This window comes from Coffea arabica, chromosome 1e, assembly GCF_036785885.1.
Source record: "Coffea arabica cultivar ET-39 chromosome 1e, Coffea Arabica ET-39 HiFi, whole genome shotgun sequence".
In the NCBI taxonomy this organism is placed as follows: Eukaryota; Viridiplantae; Streptophyta; class Magnoliopsida; order Gentianales; family Rubiaceae; genus Coffea; species Coffea arabica.
In genome coordinates, this window is record NC_092311.1 from 44,235,761 (window position 1) to 44,247,446 (window position 11,686).

The 11,686-nt window shown below is 37.3% G+C and overlaps 2 protein-coding genes across 7 annotated transcripts; both read left to right on the top strand.

Annotated features, from left to right (window-relative positions):
• The first annotated feature begins 400 nt into the window (after window positions 1–400).
• Window positions 401–2,997, top strand: LOC113705527 (uncharacterized). 3 transcript variants are annotated; one of them, XM_072057247.1, is made up of 2 exons: window positions 404–566; window positions 1,089–2,997. In XM_072057247.1, the coding sequence occupies exon 2, from the start codon at window positions 1,122–1,124 to the stop codon at window positions 2,787–2,789; it is 1,668 nt and encodes a 555-aa protein (XP_071913348.1). In that variant the 5' UTR covers window positions 404–566; window positions 1,089–1,121; the 3' UTR covers window positions 2,790–2,997. The 3 variants fall into 3 exon arrangements, with proteins under 3 accessions (XP_027083207.1, XP_071913348.1, XP_071913343.1); XM_072057242.1 differs by having other exon boundaries at window positions 405–566; window positions 1,014–2,997; XM_027227406.2 differs by having other exon boundaries at window positions 401–2,997.
• Window positions 2,998–5,357: 2,360 nt separating this feature from the next.
• LOC113705531 (bifunctional nitrilase/nitrile hydratase NIT4B) lies at window positions 5,358–11,205 on the top strand. 4 transcript variants are annotated; one of them, XR_011817678.1, is made up of 6 exons: window positions 5,358–5,735; window positions 7,009–7,188; window positions 8,496–8,789; window positions 9,835–10,110; window positions 10,299–10,457; window positions 10,607–10,752. XR_011817678.1 is itself a non-coding variant. In XM_072057256.1 (5 exons), the coding sequence occupies exons 1-5, from the start codon at window positions 5,585–5,587 to the stop codon at window positions 10,364–10,366; spliced, it is 969 nt and encodes a 322-aa protein (XP_071913357.1). In that variant the 5' UTR covers window positions 5,358–5,584; the 3' UTR covers window positions 10,367–10,752. The 4 variants fall into 4 exon arrangements, 3 of the variants coding, with proteins under 3 accessions (XP_071913357.1, XP_027083222.1, XP_071913362.1); XM_072057256.1 differs by having other exon boundaries at window positions 10,299–10,752; XM_027227421.2 differs by lacking the exon at window positions 10,299–10,457 and having other exon boundaries at window positions 5,366–5,735; window positions 10,728–11,205.
• Window positions 11,206–11,686: the final 481 nt, after the last annotated feature.

The following is an 11,686-nucleotide window of genomic DNA, read 5'->3' on the forward strand; positions in this document are numbered from 1 at the left end:
TTCTAATGAATATTCAATTGATAGTTTACCAACTATATATTGGATCTTGCTCCTAGTAATATTAGGGCTTTTATATTGTGCCACAAAGGCATAAATTAAAGAGTGGATTACTTTGTTGGAAATGATTTTTGTGCTAAAGTGTATGTTACTCGGAGGTGGGCAATAATCTCTACTTTATAATGGACTCACTTCTTCTTCTTCTTTTTCTGTAATTAACCCTTTGTCTAGGAAACAAAAACCATACTAGTATCATTCACACAAAAAAGAAGAAAAATAAAAAAAAAAAAGAAGAAAGGCCAATTAATCTTCTTAAGGTATTAGTTTTCATTTTCAGTTTAAACTTTAAAGTATTTCCTGATTTTTCATGAAGACTATAAACTAGTATTCTTTATAATAATAAAAAAAAAAAAAGAAATTGCATACAGACTATAGTTTCAAAAAAAAAAAAAAAAACTAGTGTTCTTATCGATTTTGTTTGGCTTAGTAAATAAGTTTTCCTTACTCCGTCAACCCCATCAAGTCGAACTCCAGAGACCTCTTCATTCACATTCGTACATCAGAATCAGGTAAAATTATAACTCAATAAACCCATAGTTATTATTTTTTTTAAAATGTATACAAGTCAAAATACAGAGAAACGATCACCGTATTTGCAGTTCTTGATTCATACATAAAAAGATTATTGTGTTTAACTTGACTGGATTACATAAAAATCCCAACTTGGATCGGTTTATTTCTGGGTTTGGCTGAATTCAGTGATGTTTTGATGGGTTTTTGGTTTAGTTGATAAAATATTATGTAGGGTTTTGTAATTTGTTGATTATTGTTCGATTATGGCCACGGTTGTGTTGAGTTATGTGCAAAATTTATGGCCTTTTTCTATCTTGAAAGATGATTTGAGGGTTTCAAATAGTTTAGTGAAGAAATTGCCAATACCCGAAAGCACAAAAAGGTTTGTTTATGCTATCCAAGAGCCTGAATCAGGGGCCGTGATATATGTTCTCTGTGTTCAGAATTTATCAGAAAGGTCAGCTTTAGATGCTGAATGCCTTATTAAAGTGGTTAAACCTGATGCCGTGCTCGCCCAGGTTGGTCCCTCGATCGAGGGGAATGAGTTTTCTATGGAGAAAATTGCATCTGAAGCTTGTAGTAGCCCAGATAGTTATTTTAGTGCTAAGAGTGATGATAGGAGGGGTAATGAGTTTCTGTTGCCAACATCGGCATTTGAGGTATTAAGGAGGTGTTTTTTGCATAAAATTAATAAGGAGAAGTATGAGAATGTGGCTGGGAGTTTGGTATTGAGGGAGATTTTCGGGGTCAGTTTTAATGGTCATTTCTTCTCGGCTAAGAGGGCTGCTGAGGAAGTTGGTGCGGCATTCTTTTTGCTGGAGTCACCTTTTGTGAAATGTAGTGGTGATGGTAAATGCTCTTCGGAGATGGACAACGAGGAGGAGGAGGTGGTGGAGGTTGGGTTGGGAACTGGTCTTCGTGGCTTTGGTATACAACCTAATAGTTTGGTTCCTCAGAAAGGGATCTCAATGGCGTCAATGAGTTTAAGGCGGTTTTCTGCTATGAATGATGTTCAATCCTGGATGGTGAAGTCCTTGTCCAGAGAATTGAGTAACTTAAGTTCTGTTCTAAAGGTGGGTTCTGAAGATGTTCAACCCAGGGTTGATTATGAGGCCCCACAGTTTTCACAATCCATCTATCCCTTACTCGTTGATTTACATGATATTTTTGTTGACATCCCATATATGGGCAGTGCTCTAGCTCATGCTCAAAAGATGCTTTCTGCTATTAATAAGGGAGAAGCTGTTGATGGCCAGCTCCTTTCAGAAGTTCATGTATTTCGGATTGCTGTTGAGGGATTGCGGATTGCTTTGAATGATGCAGCTCGGCTCCCTATTAACAAATTGGGGAACCCTCTCCCCTCTAAATGTGAGTTTTCGGAGCTTCCAGTTCAGGAAAAGTCCCATGCACTCATTGCACAAGCTCTTCAAAGCCAGACTACAAAGTTCAAATCAATTGTAGCACTAGTTGATGCTAATGGCTTAGCAGGCTTGAGAAAACACTGGAATACTCCTGTTCCAGTGGAAATTAAGAACATGGTTCAACAGCTGGTTACTAATTGTGAGAATGACAGGAAAATACTCAGCGACAAGAAGGCGTTGCTCTCAGCAAAACCAATATTAGCAGTTGGGGCAGGTGCAACAGCAGTGTTAGGAGCATCTTCCCTCTCCAAAGTCGTTCCAGCATCATCTTTGGTCAAGATTTTGACCTTCAATGTTCCTGCTTCGCTCAAACTTATGGTGACTCAAACCTATAAGGTTGTTGCTCTTACATTTGGTAAAAGTGTTGGTCCTTCAAAAGTGATCGCACCTGGAGTGGCAAGTGGAGTCAAAACGTCTTTTCTGAAGGCAGCTGCTTCTGCTGAGAAAATTCGTGCTGTAGCTCATAGCATTATAGCTTCTGTTGAGAAAACTAGCCTTTCTGCCACAAGAACTGCATTCTATGAAATAATGAGGAAACGGCACGTTCAGCCGGTTGGCTTTCTGCCATGGGCTACCTTTGGATGTAGTATTGCTACTTGTGCAGGATTGCTTATGTATGGAGATGGAATAGAATGTGCAGTTGAATCTGTTCCTGCCGCTCCTTCAATTGCCAGTTTAGGGCGTGGCGTCCAAAGTCTACACCTGGCATCTCAGGCAGTCCGGCAAGCTGAAAGCTCCAAAATACAAAAGTCAATAGAATCCCTTCTTGATAGATTTAGGAAGATGAAGGTTCAATGATGACAATTTAACAATAATCTAAAGTTGCAAATTGTTCCGACTTTAATTTATCCTATAATGGAATACATTAAAACGTATGGTGTAAATACAGTTCAGGAAGAGGTGTTTAGCAACTTGTTTTTGTAATTCTTGTTGATATGTTGTCTGTATACGAGATTCTTATTTGTGATTGTGGATGAATAAAAGTTGGCACAAAGCTTGCACCCGAGTTCCTTGTCTCTTGATCTTTCAAGCAGAAACTAGGATAAGAGTTTCAGAAATCTGTGTCACCATTGTCAGCAAGCATTTATGCCAGTGTTTTTCATTTTTGTCTTATACGTAGCATTTTGGTAAACACATCATAAGCTGTATTACCAACTATTTGCTTCATCTTTCTCTCCTTTCGCTCTTCTTTTCTGCTGTGCAGTTTAACGACATTCTGTAACGATTACCCTGCTGCCTCATGATGTATTTAGCTTGTTTCTGCCAGTAACTCCCCGTACTCTTGTCGCACTTCTTGTTTGGTTATGGTTCTGTTTAAGTATTTAAAGAGTATTTTAATCCTGATATATTTCTTTCTGCAAAGATGTACCTATGTTATTCCTAGGATCTATATCGTAATGTTGAAACTACAATGGGTTTTGTATAAAAATCAGCAGCTTTGATCATGTAACAGAATTATGTGGTCACAAAGCAGATCAACCTCCTGATTAGAGTCACTGAGAACTCGAATCATGTAAGATTTTAGGTATATCTGGAACATTTTAGTTTTCAGACTTGATGGTTTCGTCCCTTGTTTTTGGCTTTTCAGCTAAATTATCTTTGAGCTGGATTTTACTTATCTAGCGGTGAGATGTCTTTTTTGGATACATAATGCTCCTTCTTGATCAACCCTGCTAAATTGTGTTCCTTTATTGCTACGTGGAAGTAGCTTGTCGGGCAAAAATATAACAAGTAGAGAAGAAGAAAAGCTAAGCAATACCTTATGGCTTTGTTGTTAGTGGGAGCCGTAATCATCCCCTTGGCCCTGTTCTGTCTTCACCTCCTGCTTCATACAGCAATGGTCTTGTCTGATGGTTAGGTATTCTTTTTGTGCACACTTTCAGATATTTTGTCATTGCTTTGATGACAATCCTAGGTAAGGTGGAGGTTCTAAAGACCTGAACTTTATCTTGACAACATCTTTTGCATCTGTGGTTTGGGGTGTTTTGTTAGAAACTGCAAGGATTTTCTTTGAATCCTCATCCGTCTGTATCGGAGCTCAACTCCAAGACCACTTATACAGATGTCATGGAATGCTGCTTTATTTGGCATTTCAGAACTTATCCTGTTAATGGTCTTTCTGAACTGGATTGTTGCATGAGGTACTTTTTGACCTCACCTCGTACAATTCTAGATGGAGAATATACAACAGTTTATCTTTGTGAATCCCAGGTATGCTGAAATTTCTGGACAATCAGTAGAGTTATACCCACTTGTGGAAGATAGATGGTACTTCTGATTGGGGGATTTCCTGATGAAATTAATCATCTTGAACCTTAAAATTTGCATTATCTAGCCATGTTTCTTATTAGAAGTTTCATGGAAGTTATTTGGTTGTTTGAAAATAGTTATCGCATTAACTTAACGCTATCAAAGTTGATTATCATTTTCAGGTTATTGTTGGGAAGCTGCTGAACTCAAGATGGAAATTGTCTTTCCTTTCTTCTCCTCTTTTCTTTGTAGCTCAAAAGCTCTCTCTTCGTTTCATTCCTCTACGTAACTCCCAAACTAGGCCTAATGAAGTTCCGTTTAGAACAGCCCCTCGTCATTAATCGCTATCCGTTGGTGGTTCTAGAAATATGATGAAATACTACTAGTTTGGCAATGTAATTGATGTGAACTGGTGATAGACCTTTTTGCTACCATTTGCTTAGGTATAATTGGAATCCGTACAGATGCACAATTGTCTATAGTTAGATACAAAAAATTCACTTTCAATTTCTAAACTTTGAGTTGGAAGATACATTTCGTTTCCAAATTTTTCAACAGGACGCATTTAATACATAAATTAACAATTTCTAGTCACGTTTAGTTCAAAAACAGTAAATTGCTGTTTAATCTCCAGAGCATGATCTTTTTATTTGCACTCCGGAGTATGCTCTTTTTAATCTTCAAATTGTATGCCACGTGGCAGATTTTGCTTAGTCACTCCATTTCCTTCTCCAAACCACAAAGCACACCTTAATACCTTGTCCCATCACTTCCCAATCAATATAAAAAGTAAAAAAGAGAATCTAGAAAACTCTAGAGTTTATTACAGCAACAACAAATTAAGGCTTCGTCTGGGAGTGGAGGATTTGGACAGAAAAGAAAGAAAAAGAAGAGAAAGTTAAAATGGAAGAATTTAGCAGGAAAGAAAGGAAAAGAAATGGAAGGATTTAAAAGGATGAATTATAGTCAAAATTTTTCCTCCCAAAAACAAATGAGAAGAAAGTTTAAGGAAGCTTGTTAAATTTTTTTAAATACCTATTTTATTCTTAAAAAAGTTTTGAACAAATATTTAATAACTTTTATATCTAAAATCATTCTACTAATTTTTAAAACTCCCAAATAACATAACAGTCTCTTCTCTTCTCTTTTATCATAACTTAAGTTTTCCATTCTTTTCTTTTCTATCCTAAACTCCCAAACTAAGCCTAAGATAATATTTTGTTTAGTCCAAGGTACCATATGCAAAGCACCGGACTAAAATCATCATCTTCAACATCAGCAGCAGAATCAGTTTCTCTGGACAATCAAGACACTGAAAAAACAACTGAAAAAGGCCAAAGAATATGGCTTTAATTCCCACAAATTCCCATTCCCAGGTCAATGAAGGACCCTTGTTTGCAGAAGTGGACATGGGTGCTGACTCCTCTGCAACCTCTGTTCGTGCCACCGTGGTCCAGGCCTCTACCATTTTCTATGATACCCCTGCCACCCTGGGTTAGTCCAATTACTGCTTTTTCAATGGCCCTTTTGCTAAGTATGTTTTGTTTCTTGAATATCTACTGTATCTGGAGCTTTAATGGTGACTGAAATCTTGGGTTTTAGTTTGTTTTCTGAGTGACCCTTTTGATAAGTATCTAAATTTGTTCATAATCGACCCCTTCTTCTTTTGGGTTTTAGCGAATCTCCGGGTATTGTGAAGTCCTGAATGATTGGTGTAGCAGCATAGGGTGCTTTAGGGCCCTAAAAAATCTCATTGTTAGTTGAAGAACTCAATAATTTGAACCTACAACATCCTGCATGCTGATATATTGGATCTCAGATTGATACTTGTCAGAGAATTACATAATTCAAATGCATTTAATTAATTGCCTGCAGATTTTGGTATGCACGAAAGTATGTCCCCATTTTAAAGTTTTATAATCTAAAATCTTTTAAATTCTTCAGCATCTGGACTGAATAAAGTGGAAGCTGCATCTGCTACTTCTTTGGGTTCAAGTTGATGATTGGAGGCCATAGGAAGTCACAAGTCAACTAGCATTGCAATAATTGACAGAAAATTTGTATATAAACTTGAGAAACCTCTGTCAACTTAGTATGCATGGGAACAATTAAGAACATTTTTCTACATTAATCTCATGTATCAGGACCAAGCATTCTAAACTGCACTGTGCAAATGACAGGGATGTAGTTTCCCACACTCACATACATACCTGTATGTTGCAGAAGAATGATGAAAAGCATGGCAAAAGAGCAGCTTACAAAGCAATCTCTCTTATCCGCTGACTAAATGGTCAATGTGACTGCCTAGTAAAATTAGGATCTCAATAGCTTTCTAGAAGTAGTACAGATAGACAAATGCGAATGGTACTGCTTGGTGTGTGTCTGCACATGCATAAGCTTGAGTCTTACCATGAATAAAGCTGTTATTTTGATGAATGACACTTCCATACAAACTGAAAAGTTTATTTCTGCATTTATAATTATTGCTGCAGAGGGAACTTTTGTATTTACTGGTTGTGATAGGATATGCACTCTCAATCACAATAGCTCAAAAATAAAAAGAAGAAGAAAGGCATTATCTGGGGCCTTTATAACAGTCACTGGCTATGATTTTCAGCTTCCAGAACTGGTACATGAATTAGAGAGTTAGTTATACAATTCAAGAATCTCTTAGAAAAGGATGCAAGCTTCATAAGCTTAGATCTTTTTAAATGAGCGACATCATATCTTACTTGTAATTAGTTACAATTTTTCTGTCTATCTTCAGATAAAGCTGAAAGGCTGCTCGCTGAAGCAGCCTCTTATGGTGCCCAATTGGTTGTATTTCCTGAAGCGTTTATTGGTGGCTATCCTCGTGGATCAAATTTTGGTGTTACAGTTGGTAATCGTACAGCAAAGGGTAAGGAAGACTTCCGGAAATATCATGCTGCAGCCATAGATGTGCCTGGTAAGAGCTTATGCCTATTTTTCTTCTGCAAGCAGATGATTAGAATAAAGAAATAAAACAACAGAAGATAAAAACATAAAAAGATATAAAAAAGGAGATGACAGTTTTTTCTTTCTTGCTTCCCTTTGCCTCAATGCGCGCATTTGATTTTTTTAACAAGCAGTGTCGTAAGCAGGACTTTCTTTCTGGTCAAGAGTTAAAAGAGCATTCTTCATGCTCCTTCTTGATGATGCTGGATTTACTTTTAGTAGATGGGATACAAGTGAAGAGCAAGGGATACTCTTATCAATGCTAGAGGAAATAAATGTATATTTTGCCCTCATATTGTTGTGTGCTGCGGAATATAGCTGTCAAGAAGACATGGAAAGTCTAATTTTCACCTATACTGCACTCATAACTTCAAAGTGCACCAGCACTTAAATGAGATATATGTTACTTCTGATAGATATCACTGAGGGGCATTTGATTGCAGGATTGTGGCTGCAAGAACTGACCATTTTAGGATTAATAGTGGCAGAAGCATCTTGCATTCAAGTTTAACATGTTTGAGGGATATTAATTGCCACATGTTGAGCTGTGGGATACTTGGTTGGAGCCTCTAATTGGTTATGTTTTTAACAAGTCATAGTGCCCACTCTGTTCCAAGGACTAAAGGGTGGTTGATAAGAAAATAATCATCCTATTTCGAGTTCAGCTTGATTTTGTTTGGATCATATTCATGGGCTGAAGAAGCATGTTTGCTTCCGTTTTCTGTTTGGCTGTCATTTTGCTTTGCTATACTATTAGAAGAATTTGTTCTGCTCTTCTTGGTCCACCATTCTTTGCATAATCCTAACATTGGCTCCATATACCAAAAAGTTCCAGTATCCTCTCAAGCCATGTTGCTAGTGATGCTAGATGGTTTGATCTATCTTACTGGATCCATTATTGTGTCAAGTACATTATTAAAAACACAAAACTTTGTCTTTTTCTTGCATGTTGACTCTTCAATTTCGTTGTTTTATATTTTTCAGAGGGAAACCACAGGTAAGGAGAATTAATTTGATGACTGACATTACCAAAATAAGCTATTTTTGGAAGAACCAATTTCCGCGTACAGAACTTATGTTGATAATATTGAGATACTAAAGTAGTGGCCTTAATTGACAAAATTGGACAATTCTATGGAAATTGATTCAGAAGCATAAAGTTTGTGATTGTGTTTCTTGTTCTTATATACTTTTTGACTGTCAGTTTCTTAGTGATTGTTCTATAAGATAGAAGTTAGGTTATCTTCATGTTAATAGAACTTGTTTTTTGTGATTCAGGTCCTGAAGTTGATCGTTTGGCTGCCATGGCTGGAAAATATAAAGTGTATTTAGTGATGGGTGTGATTGAGAGAGAGGGATACACACTCTACTGTACAGTACTGTTTTTTGACTCTCAAGGTCGTTACCTTGGAAAGCACCGTAAAGTCATGCCAACAGCTTTGGAAAGAGTAATCTGGGGATTTGGAGATGGATCTACAATTCCAGTTTTTGAGACACCAATTGGAAAAATAGGTGCTGCAATATGTTGGGAAAATAAAATGCCACTACTAAGGATGGCAATGTATGCTAAAGGTAATTTGCCTTTCAATCTTAGTATAAACAGAAAATAGTAGATTTTATCCTTTCTGGCACTTTGCATGTCTGTCCTTACAGTGCAGTCAGGATTTCTTGTCTAACTTTTTGTGGTTTAGGATCATCCTTTCGGCAATATAACGTAAAAAACTGAATGTCATGTTTCGACATCTTCCAGGCTGAGCGTGTTATTCTATTGTACATTTATTTCTTTAAAATTATACTTTTCTCTTTCTTTCTTTTTCTTATTAAAATGAGAACTTGGTTCAAATTACATCCATCTTCCAATCTGTTTCAAGTAATTTTCCAGTTAGCATATTGAGAGAGAGGGAGAGAGAGGGAGAGGTGTTAAATGAGCTTGTGCAGATGCGGCAGTTGAAGGATTTCATTTGTCTAGCTTTTTGTGTACATGAGCATGGCATGTTGTGCTTTTTCAAGTAATTTTCCAGATGCATGCATTGTACAAAATCCTCTTTTGGAGTCCACTTGGACTCTTGTCATTTCTTATCTAAAAGTTGGTCCTGATATTCTCTGGACTTGTAAGGTGGGTTGAATAAGCCCTATTATCATATGGGTCAATTAAATGTCATTTCGCTACTACTGTTGTTGGTGTACACCGCAACTTTTACTTCTGGACTTCCATAGTTGAGATGATAGTCATTGACTGTTAATTTCTACTGCTCTTTCGCGAATTTGAATCTAATCATTTCTCTGTTTGCATTTGAAATTCTTAGATTGTTTCTTGTACTAGATGTTCCAAATGTTTGTTTAGTGTCATCTGCTATCTCTAGTAACATCAGGTTCACTATTAAATCCACGATATTGGAATAATGGAATATTTTACATCTGATCACAACCACTGGAAATTTGTGATGCTATGTACATTTTTTGTGAAAGATAATTGACTACAGCTTAATCTGTCAAATTTCTACTGTAATCACTAATGTTTTCTTTTGTGGGATTGGTTCAAGTTCTACCCCTGCTTAATCAACACATTTCCGTTGGATTGTTGATGCGATTGCTGATGTTCTTCCATTGCTTATAGGCATTGAAATATATTGTGCACCTACTGCTGATTCGAGAGATGTATGGCAAGCATCAATGACTCATATTGCTCTTGAGGGTGGATGTTTTGTTTTATCTGCCAACCAGTTCTGCCGAAGGAAAGATTACCCACCTCCGCCTGAATATCTCTTTTTAGGCACTGAAGAAGATCCTGACTCTGTTGTTTGTGCTGGTGGAAGTGTTATAATTTCACCATCAGGGACTGTGCTTGCTGGACCAAACTATGAAGGGGAAGCACTCATCTCTGCAGATCTGGGTATGTTATGGTTTGTTGAACTTCTAACCGAATGCAAAAGCTCTATTTTATGTGGGGTAAAAATGAATATGAATTTCTTACCACCTTGTGTCCTTTTTAGGTTTCATTTGTTTTCCCTGTATGTGAACTCAAACAAGTAACCTTCATACTATGTGAAGTGACATTTGCTTTCTTATATACTTTTTCAGTGGCTGAATTTCCCTTTCTCTACAACTTTAGGACCGCTTCCCATTGTGAAATAAATGTTTGTATCTGACAAAAGGTTTAATGTTCCCCTTCCTCAAAGCTTGTATTACTAGTGGTGAAATGCTACCTGTTATGCAGAAGTCTTCCGTTCTCTTAGCCATGTAAATAACATTCTCTTCTTGCAGTTATACTACAAAGCTTTAGTTTGGATTAGTTTGCAGTTATTCTCCTCTGATTCATACATCATAAAGTAGTTTGGATTATTTTGGTGAAGCGCTCAGCTCATTTAACGCACATTCTCTTCTTGCAGTTATACTACAAAGCTTTAGTGTGACTACAAAATCTTGATGTAGTGGCTTTCTCTTCTAATCTTCTTGTTTTTTACTTGGAGCATATTAATCTCACCTTTTCTTTGGTTACACAATTCGTAGATCTCGGAGCAATAGCGCGGGCAAAGTTTGATTTCGATGTAGTTGGGCATTATTCAAGGCCTGAAGTGCTTAGCCTAGTCGTTAGAGACCATCCTACAAGACCAGTAACTTTCACTTCAGAATCGGAAAAAGGGGAAGGCACACAGAAGTAGCGATGGTTTTATTGCAGATTAACTACTTGTTTACCTCTTGATTTGGTGGCAACTTCACTGCTTATCTGAAGTGGTCCCTGGTAAATATATCCGTCTGCATCCCCCTGATGTTTGATGGTTTGGCTTATTTTTGTCCATCTATCGAAGAGCGACAATAACATTAAATTCTGGTTAACCAAAAATCATGTTAGTATCCCTGTCAACTAATCACTGTCAGGTTACAGTAATGCTGCTTGAGTTCGACCTGATTCTTAGTGGTACAGGGGACTACTATCCTGTATACTTTATTTTTGGCAAATCAGTGACTCATATTATAGTGGTCCAAAGATTTTTGCAGTCTCCCTCCTCCCCCATTTCTCCCCCACACCCCGTCTCTTTCATAGACAGACAACTTCAACATGATAGATGCTGCCTCTTTTCTACTGAGAGCACAACTAGATATAGTCTTGATTCTCTTGGGGCCAGGATCAGTATACTACAGATCCTAAATGCCCTGCAGAAAGCTGCAGAAGAAACCTGTCAAGGAATTATGATTCTATCCAAGGTTTGAAATGGGGCAAAAACTTGGGTAGACCATGGTGCCCCAAATTTTGCCCGGTCTACCCAAGTGTTGGCCTTGAAATAAAATAAGACTGTTCTGTGTACGAGCAACTAAAAATAACTCTAGTATCAGCTACCTGGGTGATAGTAATGGCCTTATGAACAGTTTAAAATAACTCTAGTATCAGCCAAAAATATGACTGTTCTGTTGGCCTTGCAGTGATAGTAATGGCCCTATGAACAGTTTGTAATTGTTCAGAAAGACTA

Bases quoted from the DNA above. Each gene is read 5' to 3' on its own strand.
- LOC113705527 (XM_027227406.2), top strand. From the start codon at position 834: ATGGCCACGGTTGTGTTGAGTTATGTGCAAAATTTATGGCCTTTTTCT.
- LOC113705531 (XM_027227421.2), top strand. From the start codon at position 5,585: ATGGCTTTAATTCCCACAAATTCCCATTCCCAGGTCAATGAAGGACCC. The intron at 7,189-8,495 runs GTAAGAGCTTAT...TTTGTGATTCAG, and splicing joins TGCAGCCATAGATGTGCCTG to GTCCTGAAGTTGATCGTTTG. The intron at 8,790-9,834 runs GTAATTTGCCTT...CATTGCTTATAG, and splicing joins GATGGCAATGTATGCTAAAG to GCATTGAAATATATTGTGCA.